Genomic DNA, 22,445 nt, shown 5'->3' with positions numbered 1-22,445 from the left:
GTAGGATACTTCTCTTGTTGCCTTATTTGTATTTGACCACTACTGTTTTCTGTTTATTTGTTACTGACTGTGGCAGGACACCTCTGCTTCTGTTTCACTTTATGTTGCTGGTAAATAATATGGTTGTAGTAGTAGGCTAAAGTTAAATTATTTAGTATGCACTAATTAAAGGGGCAGAGCTTTAAGAGACATTTTAGCTTTTATATTTTATAAGATATATTTTTTGTAAGAACCACAATTAATAAATATATTTCAGTGAACGACTTATTGTTCAAATCTGTATATAAATATGTACCCACCTTCTACCTTCCTAGTCACGTCCGTTGTGTCCTTGGGCAAGACACTTCACCCTTTGCCTCTGATGGCTGCTGGTTAGCGCCTTGCATGGCAGCTCCCGCCATCAGTGTGTGAATGTGTGTGTGAATGGGTAAATGTGGAAATACTGTCAAAGCGCTTTGAGTACCTTGAAGGTAGAAAAGCGCTATACAAGTATAACCCATTTATCATTTATTTATAATTATATTGTAAAATGGATGGATGGATGGATGGACGTTTAAAACAAAACTGTTATTATTAATTAGTAAGTATACATTTTTGAGCCTTTTTAGAGAAAATCATATCATTGTAGTAAATTATGCAAATTACTCGATGTCATGGTGACCACGCCCATAGCCACGCCCCCACTTGGCAGTTTATGGGAAACACTGTAGAATATCAATTGAATATTTAAATATGCCTCTGAATTAAATAATTTGGTTTAAACCCTTAAAGTCTTCCTTTTTTACTGAGTTTGTTAACAATAACAAAATATATACAATACAAAATATTGATCAAACCACTGTATCGACCTTATACTGATATTATACTTGGTATTAGGGCTGGGCGATATGGCCTTTTTTTAATATCTCGATATTTTTAGGCCATGTCACGATACACGATATATATCTCGATATTTTGCCTTAGCCTTGAATGAACACTTGATGCATATGTTATGTTATTTTCATTTATTAATGCGCCCCCCAACCAACTGTTACATCAGCCCGGGGCGCAGCCCGAGTAGAGGAAAAAAAAAAAAAACAGAGACTGAGACACACAAAGGAATCTAAACTAAACATTTAAGACTCACAATGAACACATAAATCAAAAGTCATCTGCGGTAAAGAGGCGCGTTTTAAGCTGTGCTCTAAAAGAGTCCAGAGTGGTGGCGAACTTAATATTCAGAGGGAGCTTATTCCATAGCCTATGTGCCATCACTGAGAAAGCACGGTCTCCCTTTGTCACCAGGTTTAACCGTGGGACCTTCAGGGTCATCTGGTTGTCCGATCTAAGGCAACGACCAAGCCTGGAGCTGGTGGGTTGGCCCAGGGGATCTTTAAAGGCCTACTGAAATGAATTTGTTTTATTTAAACGGGAATAGCAGATCTATTCTATGTGTCATACTTGATCATTTCACAATATTGCCATATTTTTGCTGAAAGGATTTAGTAGAGAAAATCGACGATAAAGTTCGCAACTTTTGCTCGCTGATAAAAAAAGCCTTGCCTGTACCGGAAGTAGCGTGACATCGCAGAAGGTAATATTCCTCACAATTTTCCTTTGTTTACAATGGAGCGAGAGAGATTTGGAGCGACAAAGCGACGATTACCCCATTAATTTGAGCGAGGATGAAAGATTTGTGGATGAGGAACGTTAGAGTGAAGAACTAGAGGCAGTGCAGGACGTATCTTTTTTTCGCTCTGACTGTAACTTAGGTACAAGCTGGCTCATTGGCTTTCACACTTTCTCCTTTTTCTATTGTGGAACACGGATTTGTATTTTAAACCACCTCGGATACTATATCCTCTTGAAAATGAGAGTCGAGCACGCGAAATGGACATTCAAAGCATACTTGCCAACCCTCCCGTTTTTAGCGGGAGAATGCCGGTATTCAGCGCCTCTCCCGACAACCTCCCGGCAGAGATTTTCTCCCGACAAACTCCCGGTATTCAGCCGGAGCTGGAGGCCACGCCCCCTCCAGCTCAATGCGGACCTGAGACTGAGTGGGGACAGCCTGTTCTCACGTCCGCTTTCCCACAATAGAGGTTTTGCCTGCCCAATGAACGGAGAAGTTAAACAGGACAATACTGCCATCTAATGGATAGCCAACGGAAGACTGAAATTCAAGTATTTTTTAAAAAATTTTTCTATGTAAATAAAATATATATATATATATATATATATATATATATATATATATATATATATATATATATATATATATATATATATATATATATATATATATATATATATATATATATATATATATATATATATAGCTAGAATTCACTGAAAGTCACATATTTCATACATATATATATACATGAAATATATATGAAATACTCGAGTTGGTGAATTGTAGCTGTAAATAACCATGCCCCCAACAACGCCCCCGACCCCCCCACCCCACCCCCGATCATGCCCCCCCACCCCCCACCTCCCGATATTGGAGGTCTCAAGATTGGCAAGTATGCTTTATCTCCACGACAATACATCGGTGACACACTTAGCTACTGAGCTAACGTGATAGCATCGTTCTCAAATGCAGATAGAAACAAAATACATAAATCCCTGACTGGAAGGATAGACAGAAGATCAACAATACTATTAAACCATGTACATGTAACTACACGGTTAATAATTCTCAGCCTGGTAAAGCTTAACAATGCTGTTGCTAACGACGCTAAGGCTAATCTAGCAACTTAGCAACCGGACCTCACAGAGCTATGATAAAAACATTAGCGCTCCACCTACGCCAGCCAGCCCTCATCTTCCCATCAACAGCCGTGCTCACCTGCGTTCCAGCGATCGACGGCGCGACGAAGGACTTCATCCGTGGGTTTGGCGGCTAGCATCGGCTAGGTGTCTGCTAAGTCCTTATTGTGTTGCTACAGCCAGCCGCTAATACACCGATCGATCCCACCTACAACGTTGTTCTTTGCAGCCTCCATTGTTCATTAAACAAATTGCAAAAGATTCACCAACACAGATGTCCAAAATACTGTGGAATTATGAAATTAAAACAGAGCTTGTTGTATAGGATTCTCCGGGCTCCGAATACTTCCCTTGTCCTCGTGACGTCACACGCATACGTCAGCATAATAAAACGTTTTTAACAGGAAGTGTGGCGGGAAATTTAGAATTGCACATTATAAGTTAACCCGGCCGTATTGGCATGTGTTGCAATGTTAAGATTTCATCATTGATGTATAAACTATCAGACTGCGTGGTCGCTAGTAGTGGCTTTCAGTAGGCCTTTAATGTAAGCTGGGGCGAGACCATTGAGCGCTTTGAAGACATACGTGACGATCTTAAATTTCACTCTGGGCTTCACTGGGAGCCAGTGAAGGGAGGAGAGATTCGGAGTAATGTGTTCCCTCATTTTTGCGCCTGTCACCAGCCTGGCAGCTGCATTTTGTACTAGCTGCATGCTATGGGTGGTCTTGTCGGTGACCCCAGCATAAAGGGCATTGCAATAGTCCAGTCTAGAAAAGATGAGCATCAACACGACCCTTCCGTAGGTCACTGGGGGAGAGGAAAGACTTGATCTTGGCTAGGGTGCGTAGTTGGAAAAAACAGGATTTCACCACAGATTTCACTTGCTTGTTAAACTTGAGGTCTGGCTCGAATATGACCCCAAGGGTTTTGACAAGGGGTTTTTCAAGAGTGGTCAAACTTCCCAAATTCTTTCTGATCTGACTGACCGAGGTGGAGTTGCCAAACAGAAGAATTTCACTCTTGGTGTCATTGAGCTGCAGGAAGCTTTGTGACATCCACTCCTTTATGTCCCGCAAGCAGTCTTTCAAAAGGTCCAGCCCGGAGGGATCGTCTGTCTTGAGTGGAAGATAGATTTGAGTATCGTCTGAGTTTGAGTTTATTTCGAACATGCAAACATACACATGATACATCACAATTTCCAGTTTCTCTTTTCAACATGTTCGAAAAGGAGTAGGAAGAAGCAGAGCTTATTTAATCCTACCCCTTTTCTTTTACATTACAGTTGCTAAAATTTTTGTTCACCACCTGTTCTCAATTTATTCACAATATACTCCATAAGTAATCACAATAAAAATAAATAATAATTGGTGAAGTAAGTCCTATTACATATAATGAGATAAGTAAGATTACTTTGAGAATGAAAGAGTGAAAGAATGGATGGATGGAATAAATCCAGAATGTTTATCATGGTTCTTCTTCTTTGTACTTTGTAAACACTTTAAAGGCCTACTGAAATGATTTTTTTTTGTATTTAAACGGGGATAGCAGATCCATTCTATGTGTCATACTTGATCATTTTGCGATATTGCCATATTTTTGCTAAAAGGATTTAGCATCGACGATAAAGTTCGCAACATTTGGTCGCTGATAAAAAAAAGCCTTGCCTGTACCGGAAGTAGCGTGACGTCACAGGTTGAAAGGCTCCTCAAATTTGCACATTGTTTACAATGCAGCGAGAGCGATTCGGACAGAGAAAGCGACGATTACCCCATTAATTTGAGCGAGGATGAAAGATTTGTGGATGAGGAACGTGAGAGTGAAGGACTAGAGTGCAGTGCACTCAGACGTATCTTTATTCGATCTGACCGTAACTTAGGTACAAGGGCTCATTGGATTCCATACTTTCTCCTTTTTCTATTGTTGATCACTGATTTGTATTTTAAACCACCTCGGATACTATATCCTCTTGAAAATGAGAGTCGAGAACGCGAAATGGACATTCACAGTGACTTTTATCTCCGCGGCAATACATCGGCGAAGCACTTTAGCTACGGAGCTAACGTGATAGCATCGGGCTAAACTGCAGATAGAAACAAAAGAAATAAACCCCTGACTGGAAGGATAGACAGAAAATCAACAATACTATTAAACCATGGACATGTAACTACACAGTTAATGCTTTCCAGCCTGGCGAAGCTTAACAATGCTGTTGCTAACGACGCCATTGAAGCTAACTTAGCTACGGGACCTCACAGAGCTATGCTAAAAACATTAGCTATCCACCTGCGCCAGCCAGCCCTCATCTGCTCATCAACACCCGTGCTCACCTGCGTTCCAGCGATCGACGGAGCGACGTATGACTTCACCCGATCATCGATGCGGCGGATAGCGTCGGATAGCGCGTCTGCTATCCAAGTCAAAGTCCTCCTGGTTGTGTTGCTGCAGCCAGCCGCTAATACACCGATCCCACCTACAGCTTTCTTCTTTGCAGTCTTCATTGTTCATTGTGTTTCCTTCTTGGTCTCTGGATTTTAAACTGGACTAAGAGGTCTCACTCTGTGCATCGCTCTCAGCACCTGAGCATGTTTATTCCACAGTAGACTTACATGAACAAAGTGAGCCTCCTCTCAGTTATTCACAATCTTTGTTTCGACTACTTGCAATTTTCCTCCACACGTTTTCCTATTGTTAGCGACACTAATGTTGGAGTTGGAACTAGTCATTTTAATACAACGCTGAAGTACAGGCTGCCCGGGATATGCCTGTTATATGATTCTTTAATTTTGGGCATTTTAGAATCAGCATGTCTACGTCCATTCGCGTCAAGGAGGTGAAATTAGGTCTGAAAACCTTTTGACAAGTTGACTTCATGTCCTTTAGGACTTTTCAAAGTTTTTACTTTGAAAGTAAACTGGATCATTTATTTTGTGTTTATGCATGACTTCCTGTCCCACACGAGCAGATTTTAGCTCAATTGAACCGCCTTGTTGTGTAGAAGCCAGGCGGTCGAAACTGACACATTGACTTGAAAACAAATAACCGAACAAGTCTGTCGCCGCCGTTCCACATCCAGTGGAAATCCCCAGTTACACTTACAAACGTTGCTTGGCGAAATAAATGAAGAAACCATACTTCAAGTTCAAGGCACGAAGCAAAAGGAAATACACTTTCAACCCACAGCACTCGCAGTGAGCGAACTCGACCACATGATGGCGTCATAGCAGAGACAACAAAACGGAATACAGATTTACACTGTAAACAACCTAATCTTTTCTGCAAGTTTATACATCAGTCACTGACAATAAAATCACAGGGGGCGCTGGAGCCTATCCCAGCTGCACTCAGGCAGAAGGGAATTAATGGCAATATAGATTTTAGGCCATATTGCCCATCCTTCGTAAAAAGTGGTCTTTAACTGTGAAGAGCAGTGTGTTTGTTTTCAGGCCAATTCATATAATAACTTGATTTTGAAGTACATGTAAATGGACTGAATGCCTCATGTGACTGAGCAAATCTGGACATTTCACTAGCATGTTTGTCATTTTGTGTCCTGCAGACGTCTGTGAAGAACAGCTTCTGCCTGAAAAACAGGAGTTTAGCTTCAGGATGGTGAAGGAGGATCCATCAAAGAGGAAGACCAGGCGCCACGGATCCTCTGGCGTCTCCTTTTCCTCTTTGACACAGACCCTTCCCTGTAAAAAGGAAGAGGAAAACTCACTGACACCCCACATTAAAGAGGAAGAAGAGGAATACAGCATCAGTCAGGAGGGAGAGCATAATGAAGGACTGGTGGAGTTCCCAGTGATTGGTGTCCCTGTGAAGAGTGAAGATGATGAGGTCAAAGGTGAAAGTGAAGAGAAGAGAGAGGCGGAGCCTCCAAGCAGCAGCTCAACACAACACATGACAACAGAAGCTGATGGAGACCACTGTGGAGGATCACAAGCAGACAAGCTCTTAGCTCCACTATCAGATAGTGAGGACACAACGTCACACTCTCCTGACACTGATGATGAACACTCTAAAGATGATAAGACATGTCACACTGACAACACTCACTTGAAATGTTCTCACTGTGACAACACCTTTAAATTTTATTGGCATCTGAAAAGACACATGAAAACACTCACCGGAGAAAAACCTTTTATCTGTTCAATATGTGGTAAAGGTTTTGTGGAAAGTCAGGGTTTGAAAAATCACACAGTATTACACACTGGAGAAAAATCTTGTATATGTTTAATCTGTAGTAAAGGTTTTGTAGAAAGTCGCTATTTGAAAGTACACATGAGAACACACACTGGTGAAAAACCTTTTATCTGTTCAATCTGTGGTAAAGGTTTTGTACAAAGTAACCATTTGAAAAGACACACGAGAACACACACTGGTGAAAAACCTTTTTCCTGTTCAATCTGTAGTAAAGGTTTTGTACAAAGTAACCATTTGAAAAGACACACGAGAACACACACTGGTGAAAAACCTTTTTCCTGTTCAATCTGTAGTAAAGGTTTTGTAGAAAGTCGCAATTTGAAACTGCACATGGGAACACACACTGGTGAAAAACCTTTTTCCTGTTCAATCTGTAGTAAAGGTTTTGTAGAAAGTCGCAATTTGAAAGTACACATGGGAACACACACTGCTGAAAAACCTTTTTCCTGTTCAATCTGTGGTAGAGGCTTTGCACAAAGTAACAATTTGAAAATACACATGAGAACACACACTGGTGAAAAACCATTTTCTTGCTCAATCTGTGGCTTATCGTTTACAAGGAAGGAACATTTAAAAAAGCACATGAGAACACACACTGGTGAAAAGCCTTTTTCAAGTTCTATCTGTGGTAAAGGTTTTGTACAAAGTAACCATTTGAAAAGACACATGAGAGCGCACACCGGTGAAAAACCTTTTTCTTGTTCAATCTGTAGTAAAGGTTTTGTAGAAAGTCGCAATTTGAAAGTGCACATGGGAACACACACTGGTGAAAAACCTTTTTCCTGTTCAATCTGTAGTAAAGGTTTTGTAGAAAGTCGCAATTTGAAAGTGCACATGGGAACACACACTGGTGAAAAACCTTTTCCCTGTTCAATCTGTAGTAAAGGCTTTGTACAAAGTAGCCATTTGAAAATACACATGAGAACACACACTGGTGAAAAACCTTTTTCTTGTTCAATCTGTGGCTTATCGTTTACAAGGAAGGAACTTTTAAAAAAGCACATGAGCGCACACACTGGTGAAAAACCTTTTTTCTGCTCAATCTGTAGTAAAGGTTTTGTAGAAAGTCGCAATTTGAAAGTACACATGAGAACACACACTGGTGAAAAACCTTTTTCCTGTTCAATCTGTAGTAAAGGTTTTGTAGAAAGTCGCAATTTGAAAGTGCACATGGGAACACACACTGGTGAAAAACCTTTTTCCTGTTCAATCTGTAGTAAAGGTTTTGTAGAAAGTCGCAATTTGAAAGTGCACATGGGAACACACGCTGGTGAAAAACCTTTTTCCTGTTCAATCTGTGGTAAAGGTTTTGTACAAAGTAACCATTTGAAAATACACATGAGAACACACACTGGTGAAAACCCTTTTTCTTGTTCAATCTGTGGCTTATCGTTTACAAGGAAGGAACATTTAAAAAAGCACATGAGCGCACACACTGGTGAAAAACCTTTTTCCTGTTCAATCTGTAGTAAAGGTTTTGTAGAAAGTCGCAATTTGAATGTACACATGAGAACACACACACTGGTGAAAAACCTTTTTCCTGTTCAATCTGTAGTAAAGGTTTTTTACAAAGTCGCAATTTGAAAGTACACATGAGAACACACACTGGTGAAAAACCTTTTATCTGTTCAATCTGTGATAAAGGTCTTACAGAAAGTCAGAATTTGAAAAGACACATGCGAACACACACTGGTGAAAAAACTTTTTCTTGTTCAATCTGTGGCTTATCTTTTACAAGAAAGGAACATTTGAAAGTGCACATGAGAACACACACTAGTGAAACACCTTTTTCCTGTTGAATCTGTGGTAAAGGTTTTACACAAACTCAGTGTTTGAAAAGACACAAGAGAAGACATTGTTGAAAAATCACATTCTTGTTCAATCTGCAACAGAAGCTTTTGTGAACGATCAAACCTTGTAGCACACACAAGAACACACACGGGAGAGAAAATGTTGAGTTGCATTGTGTGTGGTGAAAGATTCTCTTAAAAGTACCAGTGTAAGAAACACAAGTGTGCTGGTGAGAACAGCAGCAGCAAATGAAACTGCAGGATTTGAAATGAACTGTCAAGACTTTAATTTGGACTTTCTAACAACATCAGCACATATAACATGTGTGACATTGTTGTTTGTGTAACAATCTTTTAATATGCTTCTACATTTAAAGATTATATATTTTATATTAGTGCTTTTTTCAGTCAAGTACATGCATTCATTTGCAACATTGTGTACTTTTATTAAAAAATGAAAAGAACAATTTGACTGAAAAGGTGAGAGTAAACAGTACAAGACATATTTTACATACAATAAACATTTTATGTGTATATATATTCATCATACAATTTTAGACTTATTCATAATAGTGTTTTCTATAGGTGTTTGAAAATATTACCTACTCAGTGGCCTAGTGGTTAGAGTGTCCGCCCTGAGATCGGTAGGTTGTGAGTTCAAACCCTGGCTGAGTCATACCAAAGAATATAAAAATGGGACCCATAACCTCCCTGCTTGGCACTCGGCATCAAGGGTTGGAATTGGGGGTTAAATCACCAAAAATGATTACCGGGCGTGGCCACCGCTGCTGCCCACTGCTCCCCTTACCTCCCAGGGGGTGATCAAGGGTGATGGGTCAAATGCAGAGAATAATTTCACCACACCTAGTGTGTGTGTGACAATCATTGGTACTTTAACTCTAACTTTATTGAAGTATTACATATTATTTATAATTGTCAATGATCCCATAGATTAGCACCTTTATATGATATACATATGTACTGGTTCACATCTGAAACATCTTCTGGACCACTTCAGGAAACATTATTATTTACTTTATACATCATTTGAACAGTTGTCTTTTATACAATTTTAAAATGTGTAACTATGAATCATTTGTTGGGTCTCTATAATCCATTTTATTAATCATCTTTATTACTCTCTTTTGTAATATCATGATTGTGTTGTGATTGTTTTATATGTTTGTACTCAGACATTTATGCAATAAAAACATGTGAGAGAAAATGGCTGAATTGTTTAACAAACGTACATTTGCGGATTATAAAAAAAACAATCCCCATGGCCTCAAAAATAAACAGGAAGTCCCAGAGAGTACTTTGGGCTGCATGGTATGCTTTGATACCCAATTCACAAAATTATTTATTGTAGTCTTTAATCGTTTGTTCTTCTCTTGAACTACGCAGCTAGAGGAACATGAGGGAAAAGAAGTTGAAAGTGGAGCCATGAAAATGCTTTCAACCACAAGGAAGCTGCTGATTTTCTTAATAATTGCGTGTTTTTTCTGGTGTGTAAAAACATTTAGTTACTTAATTTTACATCCTCTCATTTATTTATTTTTTTCTCACCTAGGTCTTTGACATACTTAGGCAACTTTTGCATTTCTCTCAGTGTTGGAACATTTGGTTTGAGCATCTTCTTGGTTCAATTTGTGTTTGGAATCACAGAAATACCCGCACACTTTCTGTGCATCTGGTTTTTGAAGTTGTTGGGAAGAAAAAAGTCTGTGATTTGAACCAACCTGGCAGGTGGCTTGTTCAGTCTCCTGACTGTGACTTTCTCTCAAAGGGCCTCCATAATTTTTCACAGAAATGATGCCTTAGCTTGGACATATTACACTCACATATCTTTCACTTGTTCCCATTCCAGACAATGCTGTTGCTATTACGGCTCTTTTAACGACAGGGAATTTCTTCTTGGACTGGAATATTTCGGTGTGTATGGTCTACTCTCAAGAACTGTTCCCCACTTCAGTCAGGTAAGCAATATATATATACTGTGTATGAATGTTCTCATTCATCCAGGTCATTGTAATCTCAGGGCATTCAATCGATCGCAACTGGACTGGTTGGTTTGTCTTAGAAGACTATTCGCCTCTGATCCGAGGAGGTTTCAACAGTTCATGCTCATAGACTTACATTGGTCAGATCTAGTCTTAGACTTAGATTGGTCAGATGTAGTCTAGCGGCTAGTGCCAGAACCCTAAATATGTATACCAGTCCAGTTGTGATTGATAGAATGCCCTGAGATCAACATATATACTGTGTATTCTTCTCAGGGTCACGGGGTTGTGAGGGCCATGACTCTGTTTTAGTTCTCAAAGTAAGGCCATACAGCAGGGATATTAAACGTAATTGTTTTGGCGCCCACATTTCCAGAAAGCTAAGAACTGAGGGGCTTCTGTCTTCACTATTAGTCCCATTTTGTATATTCTAGAGCAGTATTTTTCAACCTTTTTTGAGCCAAGGCACATTTTTTTCATTGAAAAAATGCAGAGGCACACCACCAGAGAAAAAACATTAAAAAATGAAACCCAGCAGTCAATATTGACAATAAAATGTTGTTCTTGCAAATGTTGGATATGAATTCAAACCATAACCAAGCATGCATCACTATAGCTATTGTCTCAAAGTACTGTCACGACCTGTCATATCACACCGTGACCTATTTGGAGTTGTTTGGTGTCTTCCTGTGTGTAGTGTTTTAGTTCTTGTCTTGCGCTCCTATTTTGGTGGCTTTTCCGGTTTTGTTGGTATTTTGTTGCAGCAGTTTCATGTCTTCCTTGAGTGCTATTCCCCACACCTGCTTTGTTTTAGCAATCAAGGCTATTTAAGTTGTCGCTATCCTTCTTTGTGTGGACATTGTTGATTGTCATGTCATGTTCGGATGTACTTTGTGGACGCCGTCGGCTCCACACGCTGTAAGTCTTTGCTGTCGTCCAGAATTATGTTTTTGTTTACTTTGCAACCAGTTCAGTTTTTGTTTTGTTTTGCATAGACTTCCCTAAGCTTCAATGCTTTTTCTTAGCGGCACTCGCCTTTTGTTTATTTTTGGTTTAAGCATTATCAATCAATAAATCAATGTTTATTTATATAGCCCTAAATCACAAGTGTCTCAAAGGGCTGTACAAGCCACAACGACATCCTCGGTACAGAGCCCACATACGGGCAAGGAAAACTCACCCCAGTGGGACGTCAATGTGAATGACTATGAGAAACCTTGGAGAGGACCGCATATCGTCACCAGGGGAGACTGAAAGCAATGGATGTCGAGTGGGTCTGACATAATATTGTGAAAGTCCAACACATCAGCGAAAGACCAGTCCATGGTGGGGCCAGCAGGAACCATCCCGAGCGGAGACGGGTCAGCAGCGTAGAGATGTCCCCATCCGATGGACAGGCTAGCGGTCCACCCCGGGTTGGGAGCAGAGTAGAAAAGAAAAGAAAAGAAACGGCAGATCAACTGGTCTAAACAGGGAGTCTATTTAAAGGCTAGAGTATACAAATGAGTTTTAAGATGAGACTTAAATGCTTCTACTGAGGTAGCATCTCTAACTTTTACCGGGAGGGCATTCCATAGTATTGGAGCCCGAATAGAAAACGCTCTATAGCCCGCAGACTTTTTTTGGCTCTGGGAATCACTAATAAGCCGGAGTTCTTTGAACGCAGATTTCTTGCCGGGACATATGGTACAATACAATCGTCAAGATAGGCAGGAGCTTGACCGTGTAGTATTTTATACGTAAGTAGTAAAACCTTAAAGCATTAGACACCTTTTTACCTGCACACTGTCGCCTGCATATTGTGATCATGACAAACCATGTTCCCGACATCTACAAAGCAATTAGCTACTAGCTGCCACCTACTGATATGGAAGGATATAACATGGTTACTCTAACTAACATGGCTGCTCTAGACAGCACTGACACATTTGCAGATTATTATTACTGGTTTGCAAAAAAATATTTTTAATCTAAATAGGTAAAATTACATATTCTCCCACAGCACACCAGACTGTATATCACGGCACACTAGTGTGCTGCAGCACAGTGGTTGAAAAACACTGCTCTGGAGAACCAGCGTCTTCTACATTAGACATTTGATTTTGGTTCATTTATTTTGTCAGAGTTACAGGAGAACTGTGTTGTTTTTAAGGACCTTCTGCAAAAAAGCTATTCAATCATTTGAATGAATATATATTAGTTTAGTGTATGTATATCCATTTTGTCATGGAGGCTACTGGGGGCTTTCCTCCTTTTACGACGGCTCTGTGTATAACATATGGATTTTTTTTCAAGTTTGTGTCAACATTTTATTCCCATGCAGTGTTCTGTACTTCCAGTTCTACTCTTCTCCCTCCTCATGCAAACAGCTGTTGGATTATTGTTCATAGCTGGGCGAGTAGCTGGTCTCCTCTCTCCACCAATCAACATGTTGGCCTTTTATCACTGGTTCTACCCAACATTGTCTTCGGCACCATCGCAATGCTTAGTGGAGTTGTGGGCTTGTTTTCTGAAATTTATAATGTTTTGGGGATGTTAAAAAAAAAAAAAAAAAAAACGTACAAAATGTTTAAAACACAATAATGGAATTTTTTTTATATGTTATCCACAAATGTAAGTTTGTAAAAACAAAACCATCCTTCCACAAACAATTCAGCAATTTTCTCTCACTTTTATATTGCATAAAGGTCTGGGGACATACATATAAAACAATCACAACACAATCATCATATTACAAAAGAGAGTAATAAAGATAATTGATCAAATGGTACAAGACCCAACACATGATTCATAAAGCCACACATTTTAAAATTGTATAAAAGACAACTGTTCAAATGATGTATAAAGTAAATAATAATATGCTTCCTGAAGTGGTCCAGAAGATGTTTCAGATGTGAACCAGTACATATGTATATCATATAAAGGTGCTTGTAGGAGCCAAATAGAGGCCATACTTTAATCCATGTTTATTTTATTATTTTTGAGTGATTGATTTGTGTATGTCAGTGTGCACCCTTTGCAGGTGGTGAAAAGTTCCCACGCAGGCCTATAAGGGGCAGGAGTGCGCTGGGCGCGTGATTGACAGTCGGGCACCAGCATACCGTTTTTGACCTCGCCTGTCTGTAGACCTCACCTGTCTGTAGACCTCACCTGTCTGTAGACCTCAGCTTTATATAAGCTACAATTTATTTTGTTTCCCAAATATTCTGTTACTTGATTATTGTAAATAAAACAATCTTCAATTGCGCTGCTGGATCAGTTTGAATTAGTGGATGGAAAGCGGGAAAAGGAAGAATACGTGACAAGGAAGGCTGTGTATGGTGTGAGTCAGACAAGATGCCCGCGCCACAAGTGGAACAAACATTTGAAACAAAGGGGTTATAGGAACAATCACTTTTAGTGTTTTATGCCACTTCAGTGCTAATCTATGGGATTATTAACAATTAGAAATAAAAAATGGTCACACTTCAATATTTCAAGCACCTATAAAAACACTTTTATGAATACGTCTAAAACTGTCTGATGAATATATATACACATAAAACGCTTATTGTATGTAAAATATGTCTTGTACTGTTTACTCTCACCTTTTCAGACAAATTGTTTTGTTCAGTTTTTAATAACAGTACACAATGTTGCATATTAATGCATGTACTTGACTGAAAAAAGCACTAATATAAAATATCTAACCTATAAATGTAGAAGCATATTAAAAAGATTGTTACACAAACAACAATGTCACACATGTTATATGTGCTGATGTTGTTAGAAAGTCAAAATTAAAGTCTTGACAGTTTATTTCAAATCCTGCAGTTTCATTTGCTGCTGCTGTTCTCACCAGCACACTTGTGTTTCTTACACTGGTACTTAGAAAAGAATCTTTCACCACACACACTGCAACTCAACACTTTCTCTCCAGGGTGTGTTTTCATGTGTGTTCTAAGGGTTGATCGTTCACAAAAGCTTTTGTTGCACATTGAACAGGAATGTGATTTTTCACCAGTGTGTGTTTTCATGTGTCTTTTCACATTCTGACTTTCTGTAAAACCTTTACCACAGATTGAACAGGAAAAAGCTTTTTCACCAGTGTGTGCTCTTGTATGTCTTTCCAAACAACGACTTTCTGTAAAACTTTTACCACAGATTGAACAAAAAAAGGTTTTTCACCAGTGTGCATTCTCATGTGTACTTGGGCAAGACACTTCACCCTTGCTCCTGATGGCTGCTGGTTAGCGCCTTGCATGGCAGCTCCCGCCATCAGTGTGTGAATGTGTGTGTGAATGGATGAATGTGGAAATACTGTCAAAGCGCTTTGAGTACCTTGAAGGTAGAAAAGCGCTATACAAGTATAACCCATTTATCATTTATTTACTTTTACAGACTGTCGCCGTACAAAATCTTCACCACAAATTGAACAGGAAAAAGGTTTTTTCTCCACTGTGTATTGTCATGTGTTCTTTCAAACTCTGACTGTGTGTAAAACCTTTACCACAGGTTAACCAGGAAAAAGGTTTTTCACCAGTGTGTGTTCTCATGTGTACTTTCAAATTGTGACTTTGTGCAAAACCTTTACTACAGAGTGAACAGATAAAGGTGTTTCTCCAGTGTGTCTTCTCATGTGTCTTTTCAGAAGACTATGGTTTTTAAAGGTTTTGTAACAGTGAGAACATTTGAAGTGAGTGTTGTCAGTGTGACATGTCTTATCATCTTTAGAGTCTTCATCATCAGTGTCAGGAGAGTGTGACGTTGTGTCCTCACTATCTGATAGTGGAGCTAAGAGCTTGTCTGCTTGTGATCCTCCACAGTGGTCTCCATCAGCTTCTGTTGTCATGTGTTGTGTTGAGCTGCTGCTTGGAGGCTCCGCCTCTCTCTTCTCCTCACTTTCACCTTTGACCTCATCATCTTCACTCTTCACAGGGACACCAATCACTGGGAACTCCACCCGCCCGTCAATATGATCTCCCTCCTGACTGATGCTGTGTTCCTCCTCTTCCTCTTTAATGTGGGGCGTCAGTGAGTCTTCCTCTTCCTTTTTACAGGGAAGGGTCTGTGTCAAAGAGGAAAAAGAGACGCCAGAGGGTCCGTGGCACCTGGTCTTCCTCTTTGATGGATCCTCCTTCACCATCCTGAAGCTACACTCCTGTTTTTCAGGCAGAAGTTGTTCTTCACAGACATCTGCAGGACACAAAATGACAAACATGCTTGAGAAATGTCCAGATTCAGTCAGTAAGTTCACATGTACTGAAAAAAACAAGTTATTATGAATTGGCCTGAAAACAAACACACTGCTCTTTACAACATTATTCACAGGAAAATAAGACCACTTTTTACGAGGGGTGGGCAATATGGCCTAAAATCTATATTGCAATAAATTCCCTGCTGCCTGAGTGCAGCTGGGATAGGCTCCAGCGCCCCATGTGATTTTAATGTCATTTACTGATGTATAAACTTGGAGAAAAGATTAGGTTGTTTACAGTGTAAATCTGTATTCTGTATGGTTGTCTCTGCTATGACGCCATCTTGTGGTCGAGTTCGCTCACTGGGAGTGCTGTGGGTTGAAAGTGTATTTCCTTTAGATTCGTGCCTTGAACCCGAAGTAAGGTTTCGTCATTGATCTCACCAAGCAATGTTTGTAAGTGTAACCGGGATTTCCACTAGATGTGGAATGGCGGCGCCACGGCAACAGCATCGTTCCGTTTTTAGTTTTCAAGTCAATGTGTCAGTTTCCACTGCCTGGCTTCTATATTTAGTGGTCGACACAACAAGGCGGTTCAAATGAGCTAAAATCTGCTCGTGTGGGAAATAAATGATTATCCAGTTTACTTTCAAAGTAAAATATTCTGTTCAAGGCGGATGGTATTCTACACTTTGAAAAGTCCTAATGAACATGAAGTCAACTTGTCAAAAGGTTTTCAGACCTAATTTCACCTCCTTGACACAAATGGACGAAAACATGCTGATTCTAAAAGGCCCAAAATTAAAGAATCATATAACAGGCATATCCTGGGCAGTTATATGGGGGCCTGTACTACAGCGTTGTATTAAAATGACTATTTCCATCTCCAACATTAAAGTGAGTGTCGCCAACACTACTGCACACAGGAAAACGTGTGGAGGAGAAGTAGCCGAAACAAAGATTGTGAATGACTGACAAGAGGCTCACTTTGTTCATGTAAGTGTACTGTGGAATTAACATGCTCAGGTGCTGAGAGTGATACACAGAGTGAGACCTCTTAGTCCAGTTTAAAATCCAGAGACCAAGAAGGAAACAGACGGATATAGCAATTTATTGATGACGGCAAGAATTAAGTTATTAGGTTTATTTTCATTTATATCGTCCCGGCCTACGATTGCATGAATATTTTAATGCCTCTGGACATCGTATTTAATGCTTTTTTAATACCATTTAAGGCCTTAATTTAGGCAAAGTCCATTAAATGACTTTTAATTATTTTTAATGTTTCACAGAAACCCTGCTAAAGCTGTTAAATTTAAAGTATCAAACAACAAAGCAAGTGATTATTACATTTTAATAAAACAGAAGAATAAGTGATTATTACATTTTAACAGAAGTGTAGATAGAAACACGTTACAACAGAAAGTTCCTAAATAAAAATATTGTTAATGGAATTATTGAGACATTTCTTGGATGTATTTACAATTTTTATGAGATTTTGATAGAATTTAATACATTCTAAGGCCAGCGTGGCTCGGTTGGTAGAGCGGCCGTGCCAGCAACTCGACGGTTCCAGGTTCGATCCTAGTAACTGCTGTTGTGTCGTTGAGCAAGGTACTTTACCCACCTGCTCCCAGTGCCACCCACACTGGTTTAAATGTAACTTAGATAATGGGTTTCACTATGTAAAGCGCTCTGAGTCACTAGAGAAAAGAGCTAAAAAATATACTTCACTTCACTTAAAAGGAAACCACACTTGTTTTTAATTTTGCCTATAAAGAACACATGTTTTTTTTCATTCTAAATAGTAAATAAATTCGATCAAAAGTCTGCTTACAATAGAGGCTATTAGAGTCGCATTATTCTGCCTAAAAAGAACTTAAAACATATCCAAACACCTCCATTAAGGTTTTATGTACATGCAGTAGGTATATATTGGTAGGTTGGTAATTCATGGCATCCTGCCAGCTGCTACGCTGACAGTTATTTTAGTAACTATCATTAAAGACAAGGCTGGTGAGGTAGGGACTATGGACAATTATCAACCTATCGCCGGAGCCAGCATGCTATCTAAAGTAATGGAAAGTGTGATAATATACAGAGTTGGGGATCTTATTTGCACCGCAGACAACCAATTTGGCTTTAAGAGCAAGTACAGCACTGACTTGTGTATTAATGCTTTAAAATAAGCAGTAGACAAATACAGAGTGCAGGGCTATACAATGTTGGTAGGGTTTATTGATGCATCTAAGGCATTTGACAGAGTCAACCATCTCAAACTCTTTACCAATCTGAAGCATAGGGGTGTTCCTGGGTATATTCTGGCATATTGGTACGACAGGCAGACGATGCAGGTAAAATGGGGGGAGTAGTTTATCCTCTCCCTTTAGAGTTGGCAATGGGGTACAGCAGGGTGGACTTCTATCACCAGGCCTATTTAGCCTGTATATGGATGACCTGTCAAGGCAGTGGGAGAATGCAGAACAGGGTGCATCATGGGTAACACCTTAATCAACCACTTTATGTACGCTGATGATTTGGCCATTATATCTCCCAGTAGTGCAGGGTTCCACCAGCTTCTTAACATATGCTCAGACTATGGAGTCAAGTTTGACATCAAGTATAATGCCACAAAGAGTTTGGTAATGATATGTAGGACCAAGGAGGATCAACATCTTAATTCCCCAGGTTTCTATTTGTCTGGTCAAACTCTGTCTGTGTGCAACAATGTCAAAAACGGTACTTAGGCCACACCATCAATGACAAGATGGAGGATGATGCTGACATAGTCATTCACATCGACGTCCCACTGGGGTGAGTTTTTCCTTGCCCTTATGTGGGCTCTGTACCGAGGATGTCGTTGTGGCTTGTGCAGCCCTTTGAGACACTTGTGATTTAGGGCTATAAAAATAAACATTGATTGATTGATTGTTTAGACAGAGAAGAATGCTGTATGTCCAAGCCAATATGCTGGTGAGGAAATGTCATTACTGCTCTGATGAAGCAAAGGTGTATTTGTTTAGAGCTTACTGCATCCCTATTTACACAGCACCCCTCTGGGTGAGGTTCAAGAAAGAGAGCTTGCGCAAACTCCAGGTTGCATATAAAGACTGTCTCAGAATCCTGCTCAGAAAGCTTAGGGGTAGTAGTGCCAGAAAGCTTTATGTGATTTAGTTAGTTAAAGTACCAATGATTGTCACACACACACTAGGTGTGGCGAAATGTGTCCTCTGCATTTGACCCATCTCCTTGTTCACCTCCTGGGAGGTGAGGGGAGTAGTGGGCAGCAGCGGTGCCGCGCCCGGGAATCATTTTGGTGATTTAACCCCCAATTCCAACCCTTGATACAGAGTGCCAAGCAGGGAGGTAATAGGTCCCATTTTTATAGTCTTTGGTATGACTCGGCCTGGGTTTGAACTCAGAACCTACCGATCTCAGAGCGGACACTCTAACCACTAGGCCACTGAGTAGGGATAAACACCTTCCACGCCACCCTGAGAAAACTGATGTTTAAGTTTAAATGCAGACTGCAGGGGCCCGAGAATGGTTTTATTATACAGATAACCAATCCTAGGTGTAGTTCTGTTAGGTACCAATCCTATATATGTTAACACTGGTATATGTGCCTCACAATACGAAGGTCCTGAGTAGTCCTGAGTTCAAGCCTGGGCTCTGGATCTTTCTGTGTGGAGTTTGCATGTTCTCCCTGTGACTGCGTGGGTTCCCTCCGGGTACTACGGCTTCCTCCCACCTCCAAAGACATGCACCTGGGGATAGGTTGATTGGCAACTCTAAATGGGCCCCGGTCTATCTGTGTTGGCTCTGTGATGAGGTGGCTACTTGTCCAGGGTGTACCCCGCCTACCGCCTGAATGCAGCTGAGATAGGCTCCAGCACCCCCCGCGACCCCGAAAGGGACAAGCGGTAGAAAATGGATGGCTGGATATTATCTGTGCCTTTTACTGAATGTGTAGAAGCATTTTAAAGTATATTTTTATTGCTGCTTATATTTATTTATTATATATATGTATTTTTTTTTTACTGAATATGCACAAGTATCGATTTAAGTTTATTCTACAAATGGACTGTGTTAGGTAACTAATTTTTACGGGTAGTTAAATTCGACAGAACAACAAGTACCAGACGTATATACGTACATCATACTCACAAGACAACCAAACTTCTTATACACAATATATTTAAGAATAGTGTTAATATTCAAATATAAAGTTAGTAAACATGTGAGAGTAAGAAGTAAACAAACCTGGTCTGTGTAACACAACTTGATGATGTTTCTTATAATAAACATCCAGCAGTTGTTGTCGCTCCTTCTCCTCTTTTGTTGTACAAAGTTCCTACTCGTACTTTGCTATCGTTCTTTCGCACATTTTCACACAATCACAACACTTTACACTCACATTAGTTCCCTACCAAGCGATGTTTAAATAACTTCCGCGTCTCTTTGTTAGCAGCTAACAAGCTAAGCTAACTAGCCAGCTAAACTAGCTGCAAGCTACCTTAAATGAAGCTAGCAAACGGGAGAAGTGTCAAAGTGCGCTCAGACTAATGTGTATCCTGCTACAAACAATTATTAACCGTGTGTACTCTATTAAACAACATATATGTAAGAATACAGAAATATAATGCCCGCGTTTAGGCCTTCTCCGTCTTCTAATGGCTGTGTACACTAAATCGTGTTCGTAGACCCCTATCCTAAATGCTCCAATTAAATAGGACACAGAGACGCCGAGATGAGCGGTCGCACCCTCTTTCGCTCCCGATCGGGAATCCAAACAACTGCTCGGATTATCCCACACTTCCTCCTTTTTCTACTGTGGATCACGGATTTATATTTTAAACCTCCTCGGATACTCTACTCTCTTGAAAATGAGAGTCGAGAACGCGAAATGGACATACACAGTGACTTTTATCTCCACGACAATACATCGGCGAAGCACCTTGGCTTTGGAGCTAACGTGTTAGCATCATGCTTGTCTGCACATCGAGGCAAAGTGAACATGCCCCTGACTGGAAGGATAGACAGAAAGTCAATAATACTACTATTACTTCTACTATCAGGAGACACTGAACTCAACCCTGGACCTGCAACAACACGGTTAATGTTGTCCCGACTGGCGAAGACTAGCAATGCTACTGCTAGCGTCGCCATCTAAGCTAACTCGGCTACCGGCTCATCTCAGCTCAAGCTCACCTGTGCTCCAGCGGTCGGCGGCTCGGCGGAGGACTTCGCCCCGTTCATCGACACGGTCGGAGGCTCGGCGGCGGCGGTGGAGGACGACCCGGTCATCAGAGAAGGCAGCGACTCAGCGGCGGTGAACGACGCGGCGGCTGCGGTGGACGGCGACCCAGACATCGGTGATTGCGGGGAACTGCACGAGATGGCGGGGGTCCACGCGACCTCTCCCCGGTCCCGGACGGTCGAGGACGCGGCATACACAGGATTTAGAGGCGCCTTTACACAAACATTTTCTTTATTCTCTTTGTCTTCAAAAAAGCCCGCCAAAAGGAAACCCAACCCATCCCCCAGCAACCCTACCTGGCCTCCTCCTCCCTCTCCCTCCCCTCCTCCCTCTCCCTCCCCCTTCACCTGGAGGACGATCAATATGCCTCTCTCTCCTCTCTCTCCTTGCTCTTCAACTGCAACAGCAATAATAACCAACAATTTTTCTGGTCAGTACCACAACACAGCGGACTCTGATGCTCTTTTTGGTTCCAGTGGACTACACATCATCCACCTTAATGTGAACAGCCTCTCTGGAGCCAAACTCGACCAAATCAGAGAAATGTTCCTCAACACGAAGGTAAAAATCTTGTGTTTCTCTGAAACCAAATTTGATCAAAGTATTTCTGACTCAGAGATAGAAATACAAAACTTTTCGGTTATCAGAAAGGATAGGAATAAACACGGTGGGGGCGTTTGTATGTATATTCACCAGGATATTAAATACATAACTCGCACTGATCTTAACCACAATGACCTGGAATCTGTGTGGGCGGAAATCAAATTTAAAAATGCTAAGCCGGTACTAATAGGGACTGTTTATAGACCCCCTAATCAGAGTGATTTCTATGGGGCTTTGGAAGAATGCTTGGCGGGGACAGACAACATGGAGAAAATTATAACTGGGGATCTGAACACAGATATTCAACACAAAGATGCGCCTGTCTTCAGATCCTTCAGCAAGTTTTGTAATCTGCACGGTCTTTCCCAGCTAATAGCGCTACCCACAAGGGTGTGTGATTCCACCCAATCAACCATTGATCTCATTCTCACTTCAGACCGGCCTAAAATAAAAAATAGTGGGGTCATGATCTGTGGTCTTAGCGACCACTATCTAACCTTCTGCACCCGTAAAATAGCTAAACCTAAAGCCAATGGCCACATAACAGCCCAATCCAGATCCCTCAAAAAATACTCCAATGACAATTTCAATTTAAAATTAGATGAGTGGGACTGGTCCCCTGTGCTCCCGAGCAACCTGGTCGATGTCGCTTGGGA

The 22,445-nt window shown here is 40.7% G+C and overlaps 2 protein-coding genes across 10 annotated transcripts in view; one reads left to right on the top strand and one right to left on the bottom strand.

The window, feature by feature from the left end:
• Positions 1 to 22,445, bottom strand: part of LOC133664593 (uncharacterized) — a 264,251-nt gene that overhangs the window by 87,926 nt on the left and 153,880 nt on the right. The gene's annotated exons all lie outside the window — the stretch shown is intronic.
• Positions 1 to 22,445, top strand: part of LOC133664587 (oocyte zinc finger protein XlCOF6-like) — a 335,370-nt gene that overhangs the window by 248,822 nt on the left and 64,103 nt on the right. For 5 of the 9 annotated variants that reach the window (XM_062069328.1, XM_062069329.1, XM_062069331.1 and 2 more), the window contains one exon: positions 6,314 to 9,956. The exons of 2 other annotated variants lie outside the window; for them this stretch is intronic. In XM_062069328.1, the coding sequence (XP_061925312.1) occupies positions 6,314 to 8,544 (2,231 nt within the window). In that variant the 3' untranslated portion in view covers positions 8,545 to 9,956. Of the gene's footprint in view, positions 1 to 1,284; positions 1,344 to 6,313; positions 9,957 to 22,445 lie in introns of those variants that run through there. 2 more of the 9 variants (XM_062069330.1, XM_062069336.1) reach the window with 2 other exon arrangements.

The sequence above is a fragment of the Entelurus aequoreus genome, linkage group LG14 (assembly GCF_033978785.1).
Source record: "Entelurus aequoreus isolate RoL-2023_Sb linkage group LG14, RoL_Eaeq_v1.1, whole genome shotgun sequence".
NCBI lineage: Eukaryota > Metazoa > Chordata > Actinopteri > Syngnathiformes > Syngnathidae > Entelurus > Entelurus aequoreus.
This window is presented reverse-complemented; position numbering and strand designations above follow the sequence as displayed.